This window comes from Poecilia reticulata, chromosome 18, assembly GCF_904066995.2.
Source record: "Poecilia reticulata chromosome 18, P_reticulata-male-v2, whole genome shotgun sequence".
NCBI lineage: Eukaryota > Metazoa > Chordata > Actinopteri > Cyprinodontiformes > Poeciliidae > Poecilia > Poecilia reticulata.
The window spans coordinates 26,413,507-26,439,379 of record NC_088847.1 but is presented as its reverse complement, the minus strand read 5'-3'; the positions used below and the strand labels follow the sequence as shown (position 1 = coordinate 26,439,379).

At 34.8% G+C, this 25,873-nt stretch overlaps 2 protein-coding genes across 5 annotated transcripts; both read left to right on the top strand.

Moving 5' to 3' along the window:
- The first annotated feature begins 1,132 nt into the window (after nt 1-1,132).
- Nucleotides 1,133-7,748, top strand: LOC103480955 (uncharacterized). 3 transcript variants are annotated; one of them, XM_008436167.3, is made up of 10 exons: nt 1,139-1,472; nt 1,556-1,627; nt 2,355-2,499; nt 2,602-2,726; nt 2,805-3,040; nt 3,250-3,365; nt 3,438-3,568; nt 3,632-3,876; nt 4,370-4,482; nt 4,562-7,748. In XM_008436167.3, exons 1-10 carry the CDS (start codon nt 1,244-1,246, stop codon nt 5,949-5,951), a joined length of 2,802 nt encoding a protein of 933 aa, XP_008434389.2. In that variant the 5' UTR covers nt 1,139-1,243; the 3' UTR covers nt 5,952-7,748. The 3 variants fall into 3 exon arrangements, with proteins under 3 accessions (XP_008434390.2, XP_008434388.2, XP_008434389.2); XM_008436166.3 differs by having other exon boundaries at nt 1,136-1,472; nt 3,438-3,876; XM_008436168.3 differs by lacking the exon at nt 1,556-1,627 and having other exon boundaries at nt 1,133-1,472; nt 3,438-3,876.
- Nucleotides 7,749-8,512: 764 nt separating this feature from the next.
- LOC103480959 (transcription factor 7-like 1) lies at nt 8,513-25,605 on the top strand. Of its 2 annotated transcripts, none has more exons than XM_008436170.3 (8): nt 8,513-10,876; nt 11,365-11,407; nt 22,101-22,198; nt 23,046-23,200; nt 24,043-24,163; nt 24,542-24,649; nt 24,725-24,765; nt 25,362-25,605. In XM_008436170.3, exons 1-8 carry the CDS (start codon nt 10,853-10,855, stop codon nt 25,420-25,422), a joined length of 651 nt encoding a protein of 216 aa, XP_008434392.1. In that variant the 5' UTR covers nt 8,513-10,852; the 3' UTR covers nt 25,423-25,605. The 2 variants fall into 2 exon arrangements, with proteins under 2 accessions (XP_008434392.1, XP_008434393.1); XM_008436171.3 differs by having other exon boundaries at nt 24,725-24,787.
- The last annotated feature ends 268 nt before the right edge of the window (nt 25,606-25,873 follow it).

The window sequence follows — 25,873 nt, the reverse complement described above, 5'->3', positions numbered from 1 at the left end:
AAATGGATAGATGGATGGTTGGATGGATGGATGGATGGATATTTTCCAACTTCATTGAAATTTGTCCCTAGTTTTTGTCAACACCGTCAGAAATGAAAAGAATGTAAAAAAAATCAGGCATTATTGGGGGCAGCAGAACTTCTGAGGACCCCATGACCACTTCCTGTCTCTTCCACTGCTAAGAGGGCTAGTTAGCTCCGGTTAGCTTATGTTGTTCTTTAGTTTTTTCTTCTTTTTATTCCTACGTTGTTTGTCACAACCATGATGTGTCAACACCATAACTGACAATTTACAAAACTTTGATGAAATTTAGTGAAATAAAAGCTTAATTTCGGTAAAATGTAAAGATTTAATAGACGTGATGAGCTACAACATGGCCTCCTTCAGAATAACGTCATATAAATTGAGATAGTTTGGCTTTTTGTCAACTCCGTCAGAGTTTTTCTCACTATTTCAGTGAAATTGTTGTCAAATCTCACTTAAATATGCAATTAATTCATTTTAATGTATTTTACATAAATTGCATTACTTCACATGTACCAAGTTTTTCATTTTACTCTCTAGTTTGTCACGTTCAGTTCTGTGTCAACTCAGATGGACTTTTTGTGTTTTTTTTGTTTTAAATAATATTTTGTTTCTTGAGAATCATTTGTAAAATGAGTAAAAATGTCACTAATAGGGTCATTAAAATTTATTTTTTATTTATTTTTGTCAGATGGTGATGACAGCTTTCTAGGTCAGGTTGATTAAAAATGTAATTTAAAAAAAAAAAATTTTGCAACTGGGAGCCTGCACCTCAGCATCTTTACATTTCCAAAACATTATTTATCATATTTGCATACATAAGGTTGAGAAATAACAAAAACAAATTATGGGAAAATTAAAACCCATTTTGTTCCTCTTCTCAAGAATCACTGAAATACATCTTTTTTAGACCATGGCGTAAGGAAATTAATTGAAATAAACCAAATTAATGTGTATAAAATACATGTTTAACTGAATCCGTTGTTGGTTCGTTCTTTGGTTTTTTTCGTTTCAAAATAAAATGGAAAAAATTGGTTTTTTTTAGATTATGTTTAGATTACGTCCTAATTTCGGATGCAGCTCTAGAGGCGAACGCAAGATGGCGCCACTGATCCTTTCTGCCAGTTTTCAGCCGTTACGTCTTTCCTCCCCAAGCACCGGAAGTAGATCTATCCAACGGCCGTCCAGAAGTTTTTAACACAAACAGAGGAAATCCAGGATGTTTTACTGCAGCAGCAGCGGTTCCGATCCACTCAGCATGTCCAAGAGCGGCATTCTGAGAGGAATCATCACCGAGAAGCTGAGCACCGCCGCCCGGGAGATCATAGCGGTGGTGGAGCGGACCGTAGCCGACTACGAGAAGGAGGCGTCGGGCTTCAGACGGGAGATCGACCGCCAGAGGAGGCAGCTGGAGCTGCTGCAGCCGCAGGTCAAGCTGCACAGAGGAGGTCAGTGGCGGACAGGAGAGGCGCAGCGTTGCTGAATTCAAGCAGCTGGGATGTTTATCAGATGTTTGTTTGTGTGTGGGAAGCCAAAGCGGGGCTCCCGGACCTGCAGAGCCATGAGGTGGTGGTTGTAGGCGAGGAGCAGCGGCAGCACGCAGGTAGGATGTACCGAACCGAACCGAACCGGTTCAAAATAAACGTTCCTTTATATTTATCACAACAACAAGTCTTGAGTTGCTCATTTTAATCGCAGCTCTCTGTGATTTGGGTTTAGATTGACTAAAAAACATCAATTCATTTTTGCACATAAATGTCTATTAAAAAGAAAACATATTGAACAGCAAACGGAAAACAAGTTGAATAAAAATATTATAAAACAGCAACTCAAGCGGAATTAAAACCAGTGAAAACCAACAGACTAAACTGGATTTATTTGATAAATATGTAGTGATAGCTAAATATTTCGGTGAGATAAAACTGAAACATTGGATAAAATAAACACTGGCTGATATTTTAAGTGAGCTAAATATTTCATTTAATTAGCTAAACTTAAACATTCAGTCCTAAGCTAAGTCATTTATTGCTAATTAAATATTTAGCTAGATAAATTTAGTTTTGGGGCTGAGTATTTAAATAAATAGCTAATTAAACATTTATTAGTGAATGAATAACGTGGTGAGAACTTGAACCCATTTAGTTTTTTTCTGAATATCAAAATATTGCTGTAAATTTCTGACTGTACCTTTATAAACGCCACTTTGTGTGTTTTCTTGTTTTGCGGCCAGTGAGGGTCATGTTTTAGAAAACTGATGACGCAGAGCATCGTCTGGCTGTTTCCACACTGCAGTCCAACCAAACTGCGTTTTATTTTTAATTTTCGTCCAGATGTGAGGGACTCTGGGAGTCTGGACTTCCTGTGGTACGGTGATGATGACCATGATGAGGACATCCAGCCTGTGGTTCAGGTGACGCCGCGGTCCGGACCCAAACGGGAGGATCTGACGGACCCAGACTATGAGATATCACCAAGGTTACACATCTGTTATTCTACATCTACGGACACAATGATTGATTCATCTGGCAGATTTCGGTTTAACCAGAAGTAGTTTTTACGAGCGTGTGACTTTTCCAGGTCGTTTCCGTCCCGAGTCCGACCTGAGAAGAGGAGAGCCAGTAAACCTCTGAGCTCCCTGACCCACCTGGACTTCCGGGTCCGGGTTCTGGACAACCCTGAGACCGAGGTGCTCTCCAACAACGGTACGCTGCAGACGAACCGTCTGAGGGGAAATGTTCTGAGCGACCGGCTCCAGCTGAAGGTTTGGGTTTCTGTCCCAGTGTTTCAGAAGAGTCCCGTTCAGGACTTGAGCTGTCCTCGGGATCTGCAGGAGTCGGACTTCCTGGACCTGCTGCGGTCCTCCATCCCTCAGCTGGCTGCAGGAGAGCCGTTCAACCTGTTCATAACCGATACCAGCAGGCGGCTGCATCCGCTGAGGGTCAGCAGCCTGACCCCTGAGGTGATCCACAGGACCATCAGGTCCAGCGGGAACTCCGCCCTCTACGTCCGCCTCAAGGTTTCCGCTCCAAACCCGTCATCACTGATTCAGCAGAACATGTTGCTGTTATTGTGTGTTTTCCCTTCATAATGCTGGTTTTTGCAGTGTCTTCAAAGTAATAATATTTATTTTAGGCCTTAAATGTTCCCATATTTTCCATTCGGGGTCTTGGAACACATTTAGCTGGATCCTAGACCTGGTTTTTCATTTTGTGTGAACATTTGCAGACAGCAGTCAAGCCTCAGAGCAGCAGCAGCAGCAGTGATGTTCTTCATCAGCTGGATGAGGAGTTGAGCGTCAGCTCTGCCACGCCTTCCAGTGATCAAACCGAGGAGAACCTGAGGTAACCGGATCCGCTCTGGGCTCACCTCTGCTGCCTCCAGGGTCTCCACACGCCTCCTCTGTTGTCCTGCAGGTTGTCGTCTCCCGTCGATCGGCCTCAGAGGCGGCGGCGGGGCCGGCCGCGCGCCGGGGAGGAACCAGCTCACCACTTCCTCAGAGTCTGCGTGTTGGAGGACAACCAGTCAGACGCTCCCACAGAAACTGGTGAGTGTGAAGCTCTGCTCCACGGCGGTGAAGCTTCTCCAGCTGAAGTCGTTCCTGTTCCAGAGCTGCAGACGTCGTCGGTGCAGGAGCTGAAATGTCCTCGGAGGATGCAGGAGGCCGAGTTCTTGGACCTGCTGAGGGTCACCTTCCCTCAGCTGGTTGGAGACGACAAAAAGATCAACATGTACAAGTCGGACCGCAGCAGGAAGCTGCAGAAGCTCAAAACGAGCACCCTGACGCCGGAGGAGATCTACAGGAGCATGAGGTCCACCGGGACCAAGAAGTCCGTCCTCTACGTCAAACTGAAGGTACGAAAACTCGCCTGTCACTGCAGGTGACAGGTGCAGTGTGTGCAGCAGCATGAAGACTCAGAGGAAAGAAACCAACATTTACTGGTCATTAGTTAGAACCTGCTGGTTCAGCGCTTTAGCATTAGCTTCAGCTAAGTTGGTTTAGCAGAGCTAAAGTTTATGATTAATGCTTCAGGGTTTTCTGCAACTAACTTTTTATTTCTTGGTGCCGATTTCTGGTTCTAGCAAAAGTTCTGTCCATGTGATTCAGACGTTTTCCTCCAGACCTACTGCATCATCGGCTCTGATGCGGCTTCGTGTGAACTGATCCCTGGAGAGGAAGCCGAGACCCGCGGCTGCATCACCGGGTTGTTGGGCTGATCTAATCAGTCTCTGTCCAACTTCTAGGCCAAACTGCCCTGCAGATAAATTCAGGAACCAGGAAATAGTCAGAATGAAACTTTGAGCTGAGTTTTTGAAGTGTTGAAGCTTTTGTTGATTTCCTCCTCAGACAGGAGAAGAAGAGGAGAGTGAAAACGAGGAGCAGAACCTCCAGATGGTAAAGGACGAACCTCAGCCCACGGACTGTGTGGTTCTGGAGGACGAAACCGCTCCGCTTCAAAGGTAACCGCTGGCGGCAGAACCGACCCGTCATCAAACCCCGGAGGGAGCGGACCTGTTCTAACTTGTTGTGTCTCCGCAGCCCTGAGGATCTGGACCGCAGAGGGTCGGGGCATGCAGCGGCGAGCGACGCGGGTTCTGGAGGGGAGAACGAGGCGTTGAGAGACGACGACGATGATGATGAGTGGGAACCAAACGCCGAAGATCTGGAGGAAGGAGACGTTCCACAGCCAAAAAGAAGGAGCTACAAAGGCCCCAGGCGATACATGGAGAACGGCAAGGAGAGCAAGGTGCTGTGCCAGGTGTGCGGCGTCTGGTACCGGACAGTATCGGGTCTGACCAGACACGCCTGGGCGCACATTGGGGACCCCAAGAGCCTCTGCGGGGTGTGTGGAGAAACCTTCAGTTCTGTGGAAGACATGAAGGAACATTTTGAAGTTCACCAAAAGATCCATGACTGTTCGTACTGCGGGAAGGGGTTCTTCACCGCCTCGGGCCTCAAGAACCACGTCTCCCTGCACACGGGAGAGCGCCAGTTCAAATGCAGCCACTGCAGCAAGACCTTCGCCGTCCAGTCCGCCCTGAACGTCCACCTCTGGGTCCACGTGGAAGACCGGCCGCACAAGTGTGACTTGTGTCCAAAGACGTTTGGACTCAGAGGCCAGCTCACGGCTCACAAGAAGAGTCACGTGAGTCGGGACCGGTACCTCTGTAACATCTGCGGCCGGTCCGTCGGCGACCTCAGGTCTCTGACTCGCCACAAGTTGACGCACTCAAACGAGCGCCGCTACGGCTGCAAAGTCTGCGGGAAGCGCTTCAAGCTGGAGCACACCCTGAAGGAGCACATGAAGGTCCACACCACCCGGGACCGGATGTTCCTGTGTCACATCTGCTGCAAGACCTTCCTGTCCAACAACGCCCTGACGGGCCACATGAAGACCCACAGCGGCGAGCGCCCGTTCGTCTGCGTCGTCTGCAGCAAGAGCTTCTTCAACAAGTACGACCTCCAGAAACACATGCGGGTTCACACCGGGGAGACACCGTACGGCTGCTCCCACTGCGGACGCCACTTCAAGCTGAAGAGCACCCTGAACGTCCACATCCAGAGCCACCTCGGCATCAAGCGCTTCAGCTGCGGCGTGTGTGGCAAAGCGTGTTCTCGACAGGAGCACCTGAATGTCCACATGAGGACCCACAACGGAGAGAGACCCTACAGATGTTCCCTCTGCGACAAAGCCTTCACCCAGAGCCACTGCCTGAAAACTCACATGAAGAGCTACCATCCCGAGCATGTCCTCTTCCAAGAACCGTCGACTTCCTTCCTCCAGCCGCTGGTCACTGAAGGACTGACTGAATTAACGACCGACGGAACGACCGACGGAACGACCGACGGAACGACCGACGGAACGACCGATGGAGCGGCTGATGGAGCGGCTGAAGGATCGGCCGAATTAACGACCGACGGACTCTAAGGTTTCTGTCTCTGTTGGCTTGGTTTGGTTGTGCCAATGCTGCGGCCTGTAAATCTAGAAAACAAGCATCTTAGCAGCTTTGTTTGCGTATCTGATTTCTTAATCCTGTTGAAACTGTTATAAGCCATCATCTGGTTAGCGTTGCAGAAGGGGCTGGGTCAAAGGTCGTGGTCGGGCCAAAATCGAAACCTCATGAGAAAAGAAGTATCCAATTAAAATATCAAAAACCACAATAATAATATTTTTCTGGTTTTCTATTGCTTTAGTTTAACAGTGGCTGTAAACGGAAAACATTCCAATGTTTTATTTTATATCACATTTACTGAGCTTAACGGTTTAACTCAAAATGTCCTCAGGGTTCATGAAGGGCAATAAAAATGGTTTCCTATCAGAATCCGTTTTTTTTTTTTCTTTATTAGCTTAAAGTGGCTAATTTGCACTAGCATCAACACTCTTCGGAGTGGAAGTTGTTGGAGGGAAACCCAACCAAAGGACTGTAAGGCTTTTATCTCTGCTAGCTTAGTTTGTAGCCAATACTGTGTCCTGTGTATCTAGAAAACAAGCATTGTAGCAGCTTAATCTACATAATTGATTTCTTAAATTTGTTGAAACTGCTTTTTGCTATCATCTGGTTAGCATAGCAAAGAAAACATTGGGTTAAAGGTCGTGGTTCAACCTGAACAGACTAAAATCCGAACAGCACCGATAGAAAAGAAGAAATAGATAAAACTACAACGATGATCTTTTGTCTGGTTTTCTGTTGCTTTAGTTCTACTGTGAACATTTTGTGTCGACAAAAACGGAAAACATTCCAACTGTATCATTTTGTATCATTCTTATTGAGGACAACAACAAAACGGTTTCTCGTCAGATTCAGGAGATTCTTGTAGCTTAAAGTGGCTAATATGTGCTAGCATCAACACTGGTGTGGAAGAGATGACGGCTGTTACAGAGAGTATAACTTCAGCAGATAACAAGAAGGCTGAGCAGGGCAAAGCAACAATTTTTTCAATTAATAAAAAATACATTCAGAAATGTTGGCAGCATTTAGTCACTAATGCTAACTGCGCTAGTTATGCTAAAGGCTAATTTGTTAAAAAATATCACTTTTGAAATATTAAACTCCTGTTTTGCTGCCAAACAACAACTCTTCTTTCACCCAGTGTGACGTCTCCTCCGCTAAATTAGCGATTTAGCTAACAGCAAATCTAATGCTAAATGCTAACTCAGACCAATGTCGATCCCTTCTCGCCACGTTTTGTGTTTTCATTGGTTGATTTTTGTACGGTTTACAAACAACAATAAAAATCACATCAGAAGAAAAAGAAAACGATGGAATCCAACAGCAGAAATAATCAAAATGCTACTTAAAGAAAATATTTAGCCAGTTTGACATCCGACGGTTTAAATTCAGTCGTATGTCAGGAATTATTTCATGGAACGAAAGGAAATGGGCCGGAAACGGTTTTACTCTCTCAGGTTCTCTGAGACGTAATTATTTCATTTTGCTTTAAGCTTCTCACTGTAAAAAAAAAAATACATTTAATTTACCGAAAAAAGAGAATAAATGATCAACCATCTTCTGTTGTAACTGTTCAGTGTGTGAAAGCTGGAGAAAGCGGACCTGGACCAGGAACCCGTGGCCTGGTGCGGCGCTGGTACACACAGAGTTCATACGGGGACATTTTTAGGGAAACTAACCGATTCTTCTTCTGGTGTTTTTGTGTAAAAACCGGATCTGATGTTCTGTCCTGTTTTTGTATGGACCCGTTTCAATAAAACACTAAGCTACTCGAATTTTTACGATGCTGTTGTTTATCTTTTAAATCTGGTGACGCCAATGGAAGGATTTCCAGTAGCAGTCAGTGCAGCAGCTAACCTGAAGAAGCCTCTGACTTGAGGCTTGCAGTAATGACATGCTAACAGCTGAATATCTGGGCAGCAGAGACGATATTTGGCGATTAAAGTTAAGAGTTTTGTCGTATTTTTCCGAACTCTGAGCTGGGTTTGACGTCAGCGTTCCAGTTAACGAAGTCGGGATTTTAACGAGACATTGTTCACTCTTACAAACATTGTTTTACATTTTTTCCCAAATAAACTACATTATGCTGCGGTTGCCACTGAACACATCTTGTTTTTATAAATTATACCGTTTTCTCTTCAGTGATTTTATATTTTGTTTCTTGGTTTCACGGTTCTCTGTCTCTTTTTTGGGTTTTTTCTCTCTTTCTGCAGAAGCAGACTTCTAAGAACAATCTTTTCATCCATCTTTCTCCCTTTCTTTTCCAGCTCCATATCCGTTATGTTTGAAATAAAAGCTATTTTTATTGACGCTTCAAAGCCGTGACAGTAAATCTAAATCTCGACACTCGGACAGCTGTTCCTCTGCCGGACCAGAATTAAAACAAACATGTTGGTAAAACTAAAAGATCTGCAGGGATATGAATACTTGTTAGCGTTACCACAACATCGCCTTTCACAAATATTTACATAGATTCTCTCTGCTAAAATTACAAATGTCTTTAAAAATCACTTTTAATTTTTGCATTCAAATTCTGGTGCAGTAATAGGAACCGCCAGCAGATGGCGGCATTCCGCCTCACCTGGTAGAGCAACAGTTTGTAAAGAAGAGGAGAGAAAGATGTCGCTTCTGAGCAGACAGGAGGACGGCGGTCCATCATCAGCTGCAGGTGAGCTGCCGTTTCCTCTCCCAGCTGCTCTGCTGTTGATTATTCATGTCAGTGAAAGAAGAAAGTCTGGCGGGAATCTACCGCGTTTATCCTCATCCAGCTGCTGCGGAGGAACCGTAGAAGAAGAGACGGACCAGCTGCGGCGCTAACGGCAGACACTTCCGGCCCTGTGGGTGTTTTCATGGCGGGCTTTGATTGTTCCCATTCTGGCTCCGACAGATTGGAGTTTGTTAAAGTTGCAATAATAGTATGTAACCTTTAATTAAAAAAAAAAAAAAAAAGTATTTTATATGTTTGCTAAAGTTATGTTGTTGTGACGTTATAATATAAGGCAGAAAATATAAGGCTATAATATAATATAAGGCTTCTTGATTGATTTTTACCCAGAAAGCACATGGGCAAAAACCGTTAGTGAAACGGTCACTGGGACTGACTAGTATATATTCCATTGAGGGAAACCTGGAATGCGGCGTTTATAACAAACACGTGTTCATCTGCTCTACCGCTAGCAAACAACCGCACTGATTAAATAACATAAAAGTCAAGCAGTTCCCTAAAAGTCCAACAGATGGCAGCAATGCGCCATGCAAAACAAAACACCCACAGTTTACAGGACACACTTCCTGCTACAGAGCCCCCTGGTGGTTGAAGAAAAATCCACATATAAACCGGAAAATACAATATATGAAAAAAAAAATCTGAACGCTCTCTGGTATTGTTCAGGGGGCCGGACCAAATGTGGCGGCGGGCCGGATCCGGCCCGCGGGCCGTAGCTTGGGGACCCTTGGTTTATGTGATCGTTTATTTAAACTCGTGTTCTGGCCAGATTCTTTTAGACAGAATAAGTGTGTTGCTGTTGTTGTGGGAATCCCGCACAGTGAGCAGGAAGAGGAAGTGTTGCCGTGGAGACGGCCGGATTGTTTCTGTCCGGCTGATGTCTATTAGCTCTGATTTGGTTTGAGGCTTTGCAGTAAAACGTTTCTGACAGCCGCCGCGGCAAATCCACAGGGAGACTCAACCCTGACACGACCTGTGACCCCCCCGCTGGAGGAAGAGGAGGGGCGGGGTCAGAGGTCAGAGTGCCGTGAGGTAGAAGAGGAAAGCTTCGGATGGAAACGGCTCAGAGTTGGTACCAAGAAAAACGAACATTTCAACAACTTTGGCTTCTTTATTCAGGCGTGTGACTTTATGGCGCAAGTCGTTTTTCCTTGAAGATGTTGAAGATGAAAACAACAACAAAAGCAGGTCGTTATTTCAGGAAGGTGATATCAATGTTTCAGCTCAAATTTTCTGAATGTCACGTTTCAGCAACAAGACATTTCAAAGATCTTCATAAAAACACAGAAATCAGCAACTGAAGCGTCTCATCAAAATGTTGATTAATGTTTATTTTTAATGTTTATTTTTAATGTTATTTTTAATGTGATTTTTAATGTTTATTTTTAATGTTTATTTTTAATGTTATTTTTAATGTTATTTTTAATGTTTATTTTTAATGTGATTTTTAATGTTTATTTTTAATGTGATTTTTAATGTTTATTTTTAATGTGATTTTTAATGTTTATTTTTAATGTTATTTTTAATGTTTATTTTTAATGTTTATTTTTAATGTTATTTTTAATGTTTATTTTTAATGTTATTTTTAATGTTTATTTTTAATGTTATTTTTAATGTTATTTTTAATGTTTATTTTTAATGTGATTTTTAATGTTTATTTTTAATGTGATTTTTAATGTTATTTTTAATGTTTATTTTTAATGTGATCGTCTCCAAGCAGGTGGTTTTAGTCTAGATTTAAAGGATCTCAGCGTTTCGGCTGTGTTGCAGTTTTCTGGATGTTTGCTCCAGATCTGTGGAGCCTAGAAGCTGAAAGCTGCATGTTTGGTGTTTAATGCAACAATAAGATGTAAAAACAGCAACAATGATTTCAGAGCTGAAGATGTTAAAACCCAGCAGACGGTAACATCAGGATCGTCCAGGAAAGTTCTGGACCGAAACTAAACACCTGCTGAACAGAAACACTCTGATGCTGCAGCGAATGTTTGAGCCGTCAGCGGAACGTGACGTGATGGTTTGGGCCGTGTGAAGAACCAGAGGGCAGATCCTGGCGGTCGGCGCGAAGCTTCAAAACGTGCCGAGCGGTTCTGATGATCCGGCAGAATCCGCTGGTGGCACCGACCCGAGTTTATCCGTTTCAGCTCCTCCTGCAGGATGGAGCAGATTCTCACTGCAGAAGTAAGTCTCCTTTATTATTATCTGCTTGTTAAATCAATAACCTGGACTGAAACTTTTTACTTTTTTAAAAGAAAATAACTGTTTACAAAGAATATCTTATTGTTTACTTTTAGCTAAGTGAGTTATAAAGATTTTAGTTTTGACATTTTGGATCTTGTTGGATTTTCAGATCATCAAAGTGAACATGAGTAAATCCATAAAACAGCACTGAGACGTCGGAGCAATAAATAATTATAAAATCATCTATTAGCAGGATTTTATCTTTGTTTAGAAAATATTAGTTTGAGGATCTGAAATGTGAAGATGTGACAAAGTGTGTGTGGGTTAGGGTTAGGGTAAGGAGGAAGGAAAGAAATGAAAACAGCTTTAATAATGAGAAAGGACAATAATTAACTAATGTAAAAACATTTACATTTAAAACAATAATTTAAAAATGATAAAATGAAGTGCACCTATAACTGATGTTTTAATTATTGATCTTATTTTAGGAGATGCTGTTTATGAGTGGAAATGATGCAGAACCGAACTGTGGTGAGTAAAAATACATTTATCAGGACAAGAGAAGAGCGCTTTGTTTTATTAAAAATGTTTCCATGTTTTCCAGATGTTTTCATGTTTTCCAGATATTTTCATGTTTTCCAGATGTTTTCATGTTTTTCAGATGTTTTCATGTTTTCAGATGTTTTCATGTTTTCCAGATATTTTCATGTTTTTCAGATATTTTCATGTTTTTCAGATATTTTTCAGATATTTTCATGTTTTTCAGATGTTTTTATGTTTTCCAGATATTTTCATGTTTCCAGATGTTTTTATGTTTTCCAGATATTTTCATGTTTTTCAGATGTTTTTATGTTTTCCAGATATTTTCATGTTTTTCAGATATTTTTATGTTTTTCAGATATTTTTCAGATATTTTCATGTTTTTCAGATGTTTTTATGTTTTCCAGATATTTTCATGTTTTTCAGATATTTTTCAGATATTTTCATGTTTTTCAGATGTTTTTATGTTTTCCAGATATTTTCATGTTTCCAGATGTTTTCATATTTTCATGTTTTTCAGATATTTTTATGTTTTCCAGATATTTTCATGTTTTTCAGATGTTTTTATGTTTTCCAGATATTTTCATGTTTTTCAGATATTTTTCAGATATTTTCATGTTTTTCAGATGTTTTTATGTTTTCCAGATATTTTCATGTTTTTCAGATATTTTCATGTTTTCCAGATATTTTCATGTTTTTCAGATGTTTTTATGTTTTCCAGATATTTTCATGTTTTTCAGATATTTTTATGTTTTCCAGATATTTTCATGTTTTTCAGATATTTTTCAGATATTTTCATGTTTTTCAGATGTTTTTATGTTTTCCAGATATTTTCATGTTTTTCAGATATTTTCATGTTTTCCAGATATTTTCATGTTTTTCAGATATTTTTCAGATATTTTCATGTTTTTCAGATGTTTTTATGTTTTCCAGATATTTTCATGTTTTTCAGATATTTTCATGTTTTTCAGATGTTTTTATGTTTTCCAGATATTTTCATGTTTCCAGATGTTTTCATATTTTCATGTTTTTCAGATATTTTTATGTTTTCCAGATATTTTCATGTTTTTCAGATGTTTTTATGTTTTCCAGATATTTTCATGTTTTTCAGATATTTTTCAGATATTTTCATGTTTTTCAGATGTTTTTATGTTTTCCAGATATTTTCATGTTTTTCAGATATTTTCATGTTTTCCAGATATTTTCATGTTTTTCAGATGTTTTTATGTTTTCCAGATATTTTCATGTTTTTCAGATATTTTTATGTTTTCCAGATATTTTCATGTTTTTCAGATATTTTTCAGATATTTTCATGTTTTTCAGATGTTTTTATGTTTTCCAGATATTTTCATGTTTTCCAGATATTTTCATGTTTTTCAGATATTTTTATGTTTTCCAGATATTTTCATGTTTCCAGATGTTTTCATATTTTCATGTTTTTCAGATGTTTTTCAGATGTTTTTATGTTTTCCAGATATTTTCATGTTTTTCAGATATTTTTATGTTTTCCAGATATTTTCATGTTTCCAGATGTTTTCATATTTTCATGTTTTTCAGATGTTTTCATGTTTTTCAGATGTTTTCATGTTTTTCAGATATTTTCATGTTTTCCAGATATTTTCATGTTTTTCAGATATTTTTCAGATATTTTCATGTTTTTCAGATGTTTTTATGTTTTCCAGATATTTTCATGTTTTTCAGATATTTTCATGTTTTCCAGATATTTTCATGTTTTCCAGATGTTTTCATGTTTTTCAGATATTTTCATGTTTTTCAGATGTTTTTATGTTTTCCAGATATTTTCATGTTTCCAGATGTTTTCATATTTTCATGTTTTTCAGATGTTTTTATGTTTTCCAGATATTTTCATGTTTCCAGATGTTTTCATATTTTCATGTTTTTCAGATATTTTTATGTTTTCCAGATATTTTCATGTTTTTCAGATGTTTTTATGTTTTCCAGATATTTTCATGTTTTTCAGATATTTTCATGTTTTCCAGATATTTTCATGTTTTTCAGATATTTTTCAGATATTTTCATGTTTTTCAGATGTTTTTATGTTTTCCAGATATTTTCATGTTTCCAGATGTTTTCATATTTTCATGTTTTTCAGATATTTTTATGTTTTTCAGATATTTTTATGTTTTTCAGATATTTTTCAGATATTTTCATGTTTTTCAGATGTTTTTATGTTTTCCAGATATTTTCATGTTTTTCAGATATTTTCATGTTTTCCAGATATTTTCATGTTTTTCAGATATTTTTCAGATATTTTTATGTTTTCCAGATATTTTTATGTTTTCCAGATATTTTCATGTTTCCAGATGTTTTCATATTTTCATGTTTTTCAGATGTTTTTATGTTTTCCAGATATTTTCATGTTTTTCAGATGTTTTTATGTTTTCCAGATATTTTCATGTTTTCCAGATATTTTCATGTTTTCCAGATATTTTCATGTTTTTCAGATATTTTTCAGATATTTTCATGTTTTTCAGATGTTTTTATGTTTTCCAGATATTTTCATGTTTCCAGATGTTTTCATATTTTCATGTTTTTCAGATGTTTTTGTTTTCCAGATATTTTCATGTTTCCAGATGTTTTCATATTTTCATGTTTTTCAGATATTTTTATGTTTTCCAGATATTTTCATGTTTTTCAGATGTTTTTATGTTTTCCAGATATTTTCATGTTTTTCAGATATTTTTATGTTTTTCAGATATTTTTCAGATATTTTCATGTTTTCCAGATATTTTCATGTTTTTCAGATATTTTTATGTTTTCCAGATATTTTCATGTTTTTCAGATATTTTCATGTTTTCCAGATATTTTCATGTTTTTCAGATATTTTTCAGATATTTTCATGTTTTTCAGATGTTTTTATGTTTTCCAGATATTTTCATGTTTCCAGATGTTTTCATATTTTCATGTTTTTCAGATGTTTTTATGTTTTCCAGATATTTTCATGTTTCCAGATGTTTTCATATTTTCATGTTTTTCAGATATTTTTATGTTTTCCAGATATTTTCATGTTTTTCAGATGTTTTTATGTTTTCCAGATATTTTCATGTTTTTCAGATATTTTTATGTTTTTCAGATATTTTTCAGATATTTTCATGTTTTCCAGATATTTTCATGTTTTTCAGATATTTTTATGTTTTCCAGATATTTTCATGTTTTTCAGATATTTTCATGTTTTCCAGATATTTTCATGTTTTTCAGATATTTTTCAGATATTTTCATGTTTTTCAGATGTTTTTATGTTTTCCAGATATTTTCATGTTTCCAGATGTTTTCATATTTTCATGTTTTTCAGATGTTTTTATGTTTTCCAGATATTTTCATGTTTCCAGATGTTTTCATATTTTCATGTTTTTCAGATATTTTTATGTTTTCCAGATATTTTCATGTTTTTCAGATGTTTTTATGTTTTCCAGATATTTTCATGTTTTTCAGATATTTTCATGTTTTCCAGATATTTTCATGTTTTTCAGATATTTTTCAGATATTTTCATGTTTTTCAGATGTTTTTATGTTTTCCAGATATTTTCATGTTTCCAGATGTTTTCATATTTTCATGTTTTTCAGATGTTTTTATGTTTTCCAGATATTTTCATGTTTCCAGATGTTTTCATATTTTCATGTTTTTCAGATATTTTTATGTTTTCCAGATATTTTCATGTTTTTCAGATGTTTTTATGTTTTCCAGATATTTTCATGTTTTTCAGATATTTTCATGTTTTCCAGATATTTTCATGTTTTTCAGATATTTTTCAGATATTTTCATGTTTTTCAGATGTTTTTATGTTTTCCAGATATTTTCATGTTTCCAGATGTTTTCATATTTTCATGTTTTTCAGATATTTTTATGTTTTCCAGATATTTTCATGTTTTTCAGATATTTTTAGGTTTTTCAGATATTTTTCAGATATTTTCATGTTTTTCAGATGTTTTTATGTTTTCCAGATATTTTCATGTTTTTCAGATATTTTTCAGATATTTTTATGTTTTCCAGATATTTTTATGTTTTCCAGATATTTTCATGTTTCCAGATGTTTTCATATTTTCATGTTTTTCAGATGTTTTTATGTTTTCCAGATATTTTCATGTTTTTCAGATGTTTTTATGTTTTCCAGATATTTTCATGTTTTCCAGATATTTTCATGTTTTCCAGATATTTTCATGTTTTTCAGATATTTTTCAGATATTTTCATGTTTTTCAGATGTTTTTATGTTTTCCAGATATTTTCATGTTTCCAGATGTTTTCATATTTTCATGTTTTTCAGATGTTTTTATGTTTTCAAGATATTTTCATGTTTCCAGATGTTTTCATATTTTCATGTTTTTCAGATATTTTTATGTTTTCCAGATATTTTCATGTTTTTCAGATGTTTTTATGTTTTCCAGATATTTTCATGTTTTTCAGATATTTTCATGTTTTCCAGATATTTTCATGTTTTTCAGATATTTTTCAGATATTTTCATGTTTTTCAGATGTTTTTATGTTTTCCAGATATTTTCATGTTTCCAGATGTTTTCATATTTTCATGTTTTTCAGATATTTTTATGTTTTCCAGATATTTTCATGTTTTTCAGATATTTTTATGTCTTTCAGATATTTTTCAGATATTTTCATGTTTTTCAGATGTTTTTATGTTTTCCAGATATTTTCATGTTTTTCAGATATTTTCATGTTTTCCAGATATTTTCATGTTTTTCAGATATTTTTCAGATATTTTTATGTTTTCCAGATATTTTTATGTTTTCCAGATATTTTCATGTTTCCAGATGTTTTCATATTTTCATGTTTTCCAGATATTTTCATGTTTCCAGATGTTTTCATATTTTCATGTTTTTCAGATGTTTTTATGTTTTCCAGATATTTTCATGTTTCCAGATGTTTTCATATTTTCATGTTTTTCAGATATTTTTATGTTTTCCAGATATTTTCATGTTTTTCAGATGTTTTTATGTTTTCCAGATATTTTCATGTTTTTCAGATATTTTCATGTTTTCCAGATATTTTCATGTTTTTCAGATATTTTTCAGATATTTTCATGTTTTTCAGATGTTTTTATGTTTTCCAGATATTTTCATGTTTCCAGATGTTTTCATATTTTCATGTTTTTCAGATATTTTTATGTTTTCCAGATATTTTCATGTTTTTCAGATATTTTTATGTTTTTCAGATATTTTTCAGATATTTTTATGTTTTCCAGATATTTTCATGTTTCCAGATGTTTTCATATTTTCATGTTTTTCAGATGTTTTTCAGATGTTTTCATGTTTTTCAGATGTTTTCATGTTTCCAGATGTTTTCATATTTTCATGTTTTTCAGATATTTTTATGTTTTCCAGATATTTTCATGTTTTTCAGATGTTTTTATGTTTTCCAGATATTTTCATGTTTTTCAGATATTTTCATGTTTTCCAGATATTTTCATGTTTTTCAGATATTTTTCAGATATTTTCATGTTTTTCAGATGTTTTTATGTTTTCCAGATATTTTCATGTTTCCAGATGTTTTCATATTTTCCAGATGTTTTTATGTTTTCCAGATATTTTCATGTTTTTCAGATATTTTCATGTTTTCCAGATATTTTCATGTTTTTCAGATATTTTTCAGATATTTTCATGTTTTTCAGATGTTTTTATGTTTTCCAGATATTTTCATGTTTCCAGATGTTTTCATATTTTCATGTTTTTCAGATATTTTTATGTTTTCCAGATATTTTCATGTTTTTCAGATATTTTTATGTTTTTCAGATATTTTTCAGATATTTTCATGTTTTTCAGATGTTTTTATGTTTTCCAGATATTTTCATGTTTTTCAGATATTTTTCAGATATTTTCATGTTTTTCAGATATTTTCATGTTTTCCAGATATTTTCATGTTTTTCAGATATTTTTCAGATATTTTCATGTTTTTCAGATATTTTCATGTTTTCCAGATATTTTCATGTTTCCAGATGTTTTCATATTTTCATGTTTTTCAGATATTTTTATGTTTTTCAGATATTTTTATGTTTTTCAGATATTTTTCAGATATTTTCATGTTTTTCAGATGTTTTTATGTTTTCCAGATATTTTCATGTTTTTCAGATATTTTCATGTTTTCCAGATATTTTCATGTTTTTCAGATATTTTTCAGATATTTTTATGTTTTCCAGATATTTTCATGTTTCCAGATGTTTTCATATTTTCATGTTTTTCAGATGTTTTTATGTTTTCCAGATATTTTCATGTTTTTCAGATGTTTTTATGTTTTCCAGATATTTTCATGTTTTCCAGATATTTTCATGTTTTCCAGATATTTTCATGTTTTTCAGATATTTTTCAGATATTTTCATGTTTTTCAGATGTTTTTATGTTTTCCAGATATTTTCATGTTTCCAGATGTTTTCATATTTTCATGTTTTTCAGATGTTTTTATGTTTTCCAGATATTTTCATGTTTCCAGATGTTTTCATATTTTCATGTTTTTCAGATATTTTTATGTTTTCCAGATATTTTCATGTTTTTCAGATGTTTTTATGTTTTCCAGATATTTTCATGTTTTTCAGATATTTTTATGTTTTTCAGATATTTTTCAGATATTTTCATGTTTTCCAGATATTTTCATGTTTTTCAGATATTTTTATGTTTTCCAGATATTTTCATGTTTTTCAGATATTTTCATGTTTTCCAGATATTTTCATGTTTTTCAGATATTTTTCAGATATTTTCATGTTTTTCAGATGTTTTTATGTTTTCCAGATATTTTCATGTTTCCAGATGTTTTCATATTTTCATGTTTTTCAGATGTTTTTATGTTTTCCAGATATTTTCATGTTTCCAGATGTTTTCATATTTTCATGTTTTTCAGATATTTTTATGTTTTCCAGATATTTTCATGTTTTTCAGATGTTTTTATGTTTTCCAGATATTTTCATGTTTTTCAGATATTTTTATGTTTTTCAGATATTTTTCAGATATTTTCATGTTTTCCAGATATTTTCATGTTTTTCAGATATTTTTATGTTTTCCAGATATTTTCATGTTTTTCAGATATTTTCATGTTTTCCAGATATTTTCATGTTTTTCAGATATTTTCATGTTTTTCAGATGTTTTTATGTTTTCCAGATATTTTCATGTTTCCAGATGTTTTCATATTTTCATGTTTTTCAGATGTTTTTATGTTTTCCAGATATTTTCATGTTTCCAGATGTTTTCATATTTTCATGTTTTTCAGATATTTTTATGTTTTCCAGATATTTTCATGTTTTTCAGATGTTTTTATGTTTTCCAGATATTTTCATGTTTTTCAGATATTTTCATGTTTTCCAGATATTTTCATGTTTTTCAGATATTTTTCAGATATTTTCATGTTTTTCAGATGTTTTTATGTTTTCCAGATATTTTCATGTTTCCAGATGTTTTCATATTTTCATGTTTTTCAGATATTTTTATGTTTTCCAGATATTTTCATGTTTTTCAGATATTTTTAGGTTTTTCAGATATTTTTCAGATATTTTCATGTTTTTCAGATGTTTTTATGTTTTCCAGATATTTTCATGTTTTTCAGATATTTTCATGTTTTCCAGATATTTTCATGTTTTTCAGATATTTTTCAGATATTTTTATGTTTTCCAGATATTTTTATGTTTTCCAGATATTTTCATGTTTCCAGATGTTTTCATATTTTCATGTTTTTCAGATGTTTTTATGTTTTCCAGATATTTTCATGTTTTTCAGATGTTTTTATGTTTTCCAGATATTTTCATGTTTTCCAGATATTTTCATGTTTTCCAGATATTTTCATGTTTTTCAGATATTTTTCAGATATTTTCATGTTTTTCAGATGTTTTTATGTTTTCCAGATATTTTCATGTTTCCAGATGTTTTCATATTTTCATGTTTTTCAGATGTTTTTATGTTTTCAAGATATTTTCATGTTTCCAGATGTTTTCATATTTTCATGTTTTTCAGATATTTTTATGTTTTCCAGATATTTTCATGTTTTTCAGATGTTTTTATGTTTTCCAGATATTTTCATGTTTTTCAGATATTTTCATGTTTTCCAGATATTTTCATGTTTTTCAGATATTTTTCAGATATTTTCATGTTTTTCAGATGTTTTTATGTTTTCCAGATATTTTCATGTTTCCAGATGTTTTCATATTTTCATGTTTTTCAGATATTTTTATGTTTTCCAGATATTTTCATGTTTTTCAGATATTTTTATGTCTTTCAGATATTTTTCAGATATTTTCATGTTTTTCAGATGTTTTTATGTTTTCCAGATATTTTCATGTTTTTCAGATATTTTCATGTTTTCCAGATATTTTCATGTTTTTCAGATATTTTTCAGATATTTTTATGTTTTCCAGATATTTTTATGTTTTCCAGATATTTTCATGTTTCCAGATGTTTTCATATTTTCATGTTTTCCAGATATTTTCATGTTTCCAGATGTTTTCATATTTTCATGTTTTTCAGATGTTTTTATGTTTTCCAGATATTTTCATGTTTCCAGATGTTTTCATATTTTCATGTTTTTCAGATATTTTTATGTTTTCCAGATATTTTCATGTTTTTCAGATGTTTTTATGTTTTCCAGATATTTTCATGTTTTTCAGATATTTTCATGTTTTCCAGATATTTTCATGTTTTTCAGATATTTTTCAGATATTTTCATGTTTTTCAGATGTTTTTATGTTTTCCAGATATTTTCATGTTTCCAGATGTTTTCATATTTTCATGTTTTTCAGATATTTTTATGTTTTCCAGATATTTTCATGTTTTTCAGATATTTTTATGTTTTTCAGATATTTTTCAGATATTTTCATGTTTTTCAGATGTTTTTATGTTTTCCAGATATTTTCATGTTTTTCAGATATTTTCATGTTTTCCAGATATTTTCATGTTTTTCAGATATTTTTCAGATATTTTCATGTTTTTCAGATATTTTTATGTTTTCCAGATATTTTCATGTTTCCAGATGTTTTCATATTTTCATGTTTTTCAGATGTTTTTCAGATGTTTTCATGTTTTTCAGATGTTTTCATGTTTCCAGATGTTTTCATATTTTCATGTTTTTCAGATATTTTTATGTTTTCCAGATATTTTCATGTTTTTCAGATGTTTTTATGTTTTCCAGATATTTTCATGTTTTTCAGATATTTTCATGTTTTCCAGATATTTTCATGTTTTTCAGATATTTTTCAGATATTTTCATGTTTTTCAGATGTTTTTATGTTTTCCAGATATTTTCATGTTTCCAGATGTTTTCATATTTTCCAGATGTTTTTATGTTTTCCAGATATTTTCATGTTTTTCAGATATTTTCATGTTTTCCAGATATTTTCATGTTTTTCAGATATTTTTCAGATATTTTCATGTTTTTCAGATGTTTTTATGTTTTCCAGATATTTTCATGTTTCCAGATGTTTTCATATTTTCATGTTTTTCAGATATTTTTATGTTTTCCAGATATTTTCATGTTTTTCAGATATTTTTATGTTTTTCAGATATTTTTCAGATATTTTCATGTTTTTCAGATGTTTTTATGTTTTCCAGATATTTTCATGTTTTTCAGATATTTTTCAGATATTTTCATGTTTTTCAGATATTTTCATGTTTTCCAGATATTTTCATGTTTTTCAGATGTTTTCATATTTTCCAGATGTTTTTATGTTTTCCAGATATTTTCATGTTTTTCAGATATTTTCATGTTTTCCAGATATTTTCATGTTTTTCAGATATTTTTCAGATATTTTCATGTTTTTCAGATGTTTTTATGTTTTCCAGATATTTTCATGTTTCCAGATGTTTTCATATTTTCATGTTTTTCAGATATTTTTATGTTTTCCAGATATTTTCATGTTTTTCAGATATTTTTATGTTTTTCAGATATTTTTCAGATATTTTCATGTTTTTCAGATGTTTTTATGTTTTCCAGATATTTTCATGTTTTTCAGATATTTTTCAGATATTTTCATGTTTTTCAGATATTTTCATGTTTTCCAGATATTTTCATGTTTTTCAGATATTTTTCAGATATTTTTATGTTTTCCAGATATTTTCATGTTTCCAGATGTTTTCATATTTTCATGTTTTTCAGATGTTTTTCAGATGTTTTCATGTTTTTCAGATGTTTTCATGTTTTTCAGATATTTTCATGTTTTTCAGATATTTTTATGTTTTTCAGATATTTTTCAGATATTTTCATGTTTTTCAGATGTTTTTATGTTTTCCAGATATTTTCATGTTTTTCAGATATTTTTCAGATATTTTTATGTTTTCCAGATATTTTCATGTTTCCAGATGTTTTCATATTTTCATGTTTTTCAGATGTTTTCATGTTTTTCAGATATTTTCAGATGTTTTCATGTTTTTCAGATGTTTTCATGTTTTTCAGATGTTTTCATGTTTTTCAGATATTTTCAGATGTTTTCATGTTTTTCAGATGTTTTCATGTTTTTCAGATATTTTCAGATGTTTTAATGTTTTTCAGATGTTTTCATGTTTTTCAGATGTTTTCATGTTTTTCAGATATTTTCATGTTTTTCAGATGTTTTTCAGATGTTTTCATGTTTTTCAGATGTTTTCATGTTTTTCAGATGTTTTCATGTTTTCATGTTTTTCAGATATTTTCATGTTTTTCAGATGTTTTCATGTTTTTCAGATGTTTTCATGTTTTCCAGATAAACAGCCCTCCTTCGACTGGCCTGCTCAGGAATCCGAGCTGCAGTACTGCAGTCTGACCAGCAGGGGGCAGATCAACTCACACGCCGCCTCCGCTGTGAGTTTTCCCGCCTTTCTTACGTCACGCGGACGGAGACGAGGAGGCGACAAGATACAAGTCCCTGAAATGTTTAAGCTAAAGCAGTTTTAACATAAATAACGTTTCATCCTGTGATATAAAGACTGATTTATTCATTTCCAGGTCAGAAAGAACCAGTCGGTATAAGGAAATAGTTTTTTCTGTTCCCCTTGAAGCCAATATGTTCCCTTTCTGACACGATCAGTGTTAAATCCGGTCCAGGAGGCGCTGCGGCCCTGCGGCCTGACAGGATGACCGCTCTGCCGAGCCCGACGGCCTCTGAACGGCTGGAACATGAAACCGCTGCAAACCGTTTTCTCTTCCTGTTTGTCAGATACAAACTGAGGGGCAAAGGTCAGAACTGGCCCAGTTAGAGATGGGGAGGAACTGGAGATGTGTGTTTTATACCGCCATCCAGTGGCCGTCGTGTTAACTGCAGCACAAAGCTATGGGCCTTATTATTGGCTGTGCTGTAGATTCAACAAAGTGTTAAACACGTTCATTTTAAAACACGGACATGTTTACCTGATGAAGCAGATTATTAGGGCCATACTAAGAAAAATATGGGAATAAAGTCACAATATTATGACAATAAAGTTTATTATTTAAGAATAAAGTCAATGTTCAATGTAAATTATGACTATTCTTGTGAAATGAAGTAATTTTTTGAAAGTGCTTCATAAGGGCAAGACAATTAAAAAAAAGCCTTTTTAAAAAAATTCTTGTCATTTAATGACATTATTCTCAAAATGTATATATTAATATCACGGCCCTAATACTCGGTCGAACCGGACCAAGCGGTCTGTGACGGAATGTTTGTCTGCAGACCTCCGTCCATCCTCTGGTGCCCCTCCTCCTCCACAGCGACAGGCACCTGCCGCTCCGCTCCCCCTACAGCCAGCCAATCAGCGAGCCCGTTGCCCGGCAGGCCGACCCTCCCTCCTGGACACGCCCCTGTTACCACGGCAACAGCGTTTCCAGGCGAGTTCCGCGTCATTGAAGCAGAAAACCAGCAGAGCGGGAATGATAATAACCTTTAGTTGTTTTGTTCTTCTGCTCATTAATGAAAAAGGGGAAATTAATTAAAAAATCAGGAAATGTCTGATTTTATTTATATGTATCAGCTATTTGTAGTTTTTGTCCAAACGTCTTGGGCGGGAAAAGTTTAAGATAGTTATGGATTTAATCACATCTGATCAATTTTTCCTAAGATTTTATTGATTTAAAGAACATTTAGCATTTAGCAGTGCTGACCAGATTTCTGCTAATGTGATTATAGCAGAGCTGATTTCTTTGTTTAGCGCTTTAGCTAGCTTTGAAAACTTTTAGCGCCAGAGTTGGGTAGTAACTACATGTACTGTTACATTCTTTGACTTTTTGAAAACAAAATTTTCATTTTACGCTTTACATTTTACTTGAGTAAAATTATTATGAAGTTTTTCTTTTCTTACATAAGTAAAATGTCTGGATTTTCTACCCAGTGAATGAAAAACATGTTTTAACCAAAAATTCACCAGACTCAGACACGCCTGCAGTTTTTGCTAACATCTCATAAGTTTTGTCTTGAAAGAATCTGATTTGGAAAAATGTCTTTTCTCTTATTCTGATATTTGGTTCTCTGCCACGTCTAATTAGTGCTAATGGAAAGAACTAAAATGAACAAACTGAACTTTATTCAGGAGGATAAAGTTTGACCTCAGTGTTGAAGTTTTAGCTATCGCCTGCTAAGTTTCATTCAAGCGCATTAGCGTTAGCGTTAGCGAGGGCTGTAGCGCCTGGTCGGCCTGGTTTCTGGTGTCGATCTGCTGTGTGTTGGTCGGCAGGCAGCCGGTGAAGAAGCCGCTGAACGCCTTCATGCTCTACATGAAGGAGACGCGACACCAGGTGCTGCAGGAAGGACGGGAGAAGGAGAGCTCCGCCATAAACCGCATCCTGGGACGCCGGGTGAGACACCTGATGATGTCACAGTAGCTGCTTTTCCATTCACTGTAAAATTGTGCAGACTGAAATTACGAAAATAAATCAATAGAAACACAACAACAACAAAAAACGGTTTGTCAACCGTATGGAAAGACATTTTTTCTCATCAGGAGTCATGTGATCGGATGTTACTACTGGCAGAAACACCAAAGTAAATGAGAGGAAGTGGTAGAATGATGATGGTTTGTTTTTCTCCGGCTCCACCAGAGCTCTCACAGCATCGCACAGATCATACAAGGCTGTGTGTCTTTCCAACGTGTTGAATCCATCGCTCTTCTGTAAAATGGTTTTGGTGTCACTGCGTTTTCCCGGCCGGACCTGATGTTTGTCTCTTTGGGTCAGTGGCACGCTCTGCCTCGATCGGAGCAGTCCCGGTTCTACGATCTGGCCCAGAAGGAGCGGCTGCTGCACATGCAGCTCTACCCCGGCTGGTCCGCCAGGGACAACTACGTACGTACCAAACTCATGCCGAACATTCACCGCACACACCTTCAGAAAAAAACTCAGGTTTTCCTTCGTTTCCAGGGGAAGAGGAAGAGGAAGCAGCTGGCAGGAAGCTCTTCCAGGTCAGAGGTCATCTGCAGCCAGGTGTAGTTCAATAATTCAGACAGCAGCTGCTTGATAATCTGAAACTTTGCACTGCTGCACAATAAAAATGAAATGTTTTGAACATTGTAACGTTAAGAACTGATGCGATGATGGCAACATTCTTTAATGTTCATGCAATATTGGGCAGGTATTGATATTGAAAATCTATCCAATATTGGCCAAAACCTGATCAGATTAAACTGGAATGGATCGATAATCCCAGACAGAAGCCGTCTGCTCCAGATTGTAGTCCCGGTTCATAATAAATGGGTCATTTGTTTTCATACCTAATGTTGTTGACCATCATGATTGGTTTCAGTAATTAGAATTGATTAAGTGTTTTCTAACTTTTCACAATACAAATGAAATAAGATTCGTCCTGATATCGTATCGGGTAAATATCGGTATGATCACAGCTGCGATATTGGTATCGTATTGGAAATGAGACTAATTTATCAGAACACTTCTCCATAATATCCTGCTTAAACCCATGTGACCGATTTAAACGTTTTATTTTTATAAAAATTTCAGATTAATTCATGTAATCCAAATAAATCATTTTCATTCCCGACAGGAATACAACCAACAACCTGAAACATTTGGATGAACGTTTTGTTACTTTGGGTTTAAAATAAATCTGAACAGGCTCAAAAGTATTCATACGCCTCCACTAAAGCTTCACCAGCTCCTGGGCTCCACCTACTGTCCTTCCCACTCCACTCCAGAAGGGGGCAGTGATGCATCGCCACTGGTTCAACTGAGAAGTTAAAGAACTCGGATGCAGCAAAAATGTTCAAGAAGAAGCAGGAAAAAAAACTCTTTCCATGACAAAGTCCTGCATGAAATCTTTAATTTGTCCTGTAAAGTGAAATTTTATTTTCTGTTTTTTTCCCAGAAAATTGAGTTTTTCCTGTAATTAGAGGTATTTTGGGTTTTATATGTTGTTATTTGCTTCCTCCTGTGTGGATATTTACTGTGAAAATAAAGAAATTTCACCATCTGAGACTTGACTGATTGATTCCATCTTCATCATTTTTCAGAAGAGAAAATAAAATGTTCTGCCTGATCGAGTCCGAATGCAGCCAT

What these genes read in the sequence shown, in the direction of transcription:
- LOC103480955 (XM_008436166.3), top strand. Translation starts at nt 1,244, where the DNA reads ATGTTTTACTGCAGCAGCAGCGGTTCCGATCCACTCAGCATGTCCAAG. An exon ending in GGTCAAGCTGCACAGAGGAG is followed by an intron (nt 1,473 to 1,555) that starts GTCAGTGGCGGA and finishes GTGTGTGGGAAG; the next exon opens with CCAAAGCGGGGCTCCCGGAC. An exon ending in CAAACCGAGGAGAACCTGAG is followed by an intron (nt 3,366 to 3,437) that starts GTAACCGGATCC and finishes GTTGTCCTGCAG; the next exon opens with GTTGTCGTCTCCCGTCGATC.
- LOC103480959 (XM_008436170.3), top strand. Translation starts at nt 10,853, where the DNA reads ATGGAGCAGATTCTCACTGCAGAA. An exon ending in AGCAGATTCTCACTGCAGAA is followed by an intron (nt 10,877 to 11,364) that starts GTAAGTCTCCTT and finishes ATCTTATTTTAG; the next exon opens with GAGATGCTGTTTATGAGTGG. An exon ending in ACTCACACGCCGCCTCCGCT is followed by an intron (nt 22,199 to 23,045) that starts GTGAGTTTTCCC and finishes GTTTGTCTGCAG; the next exon opens with ACCTCCGTCCATCCTCTGGT.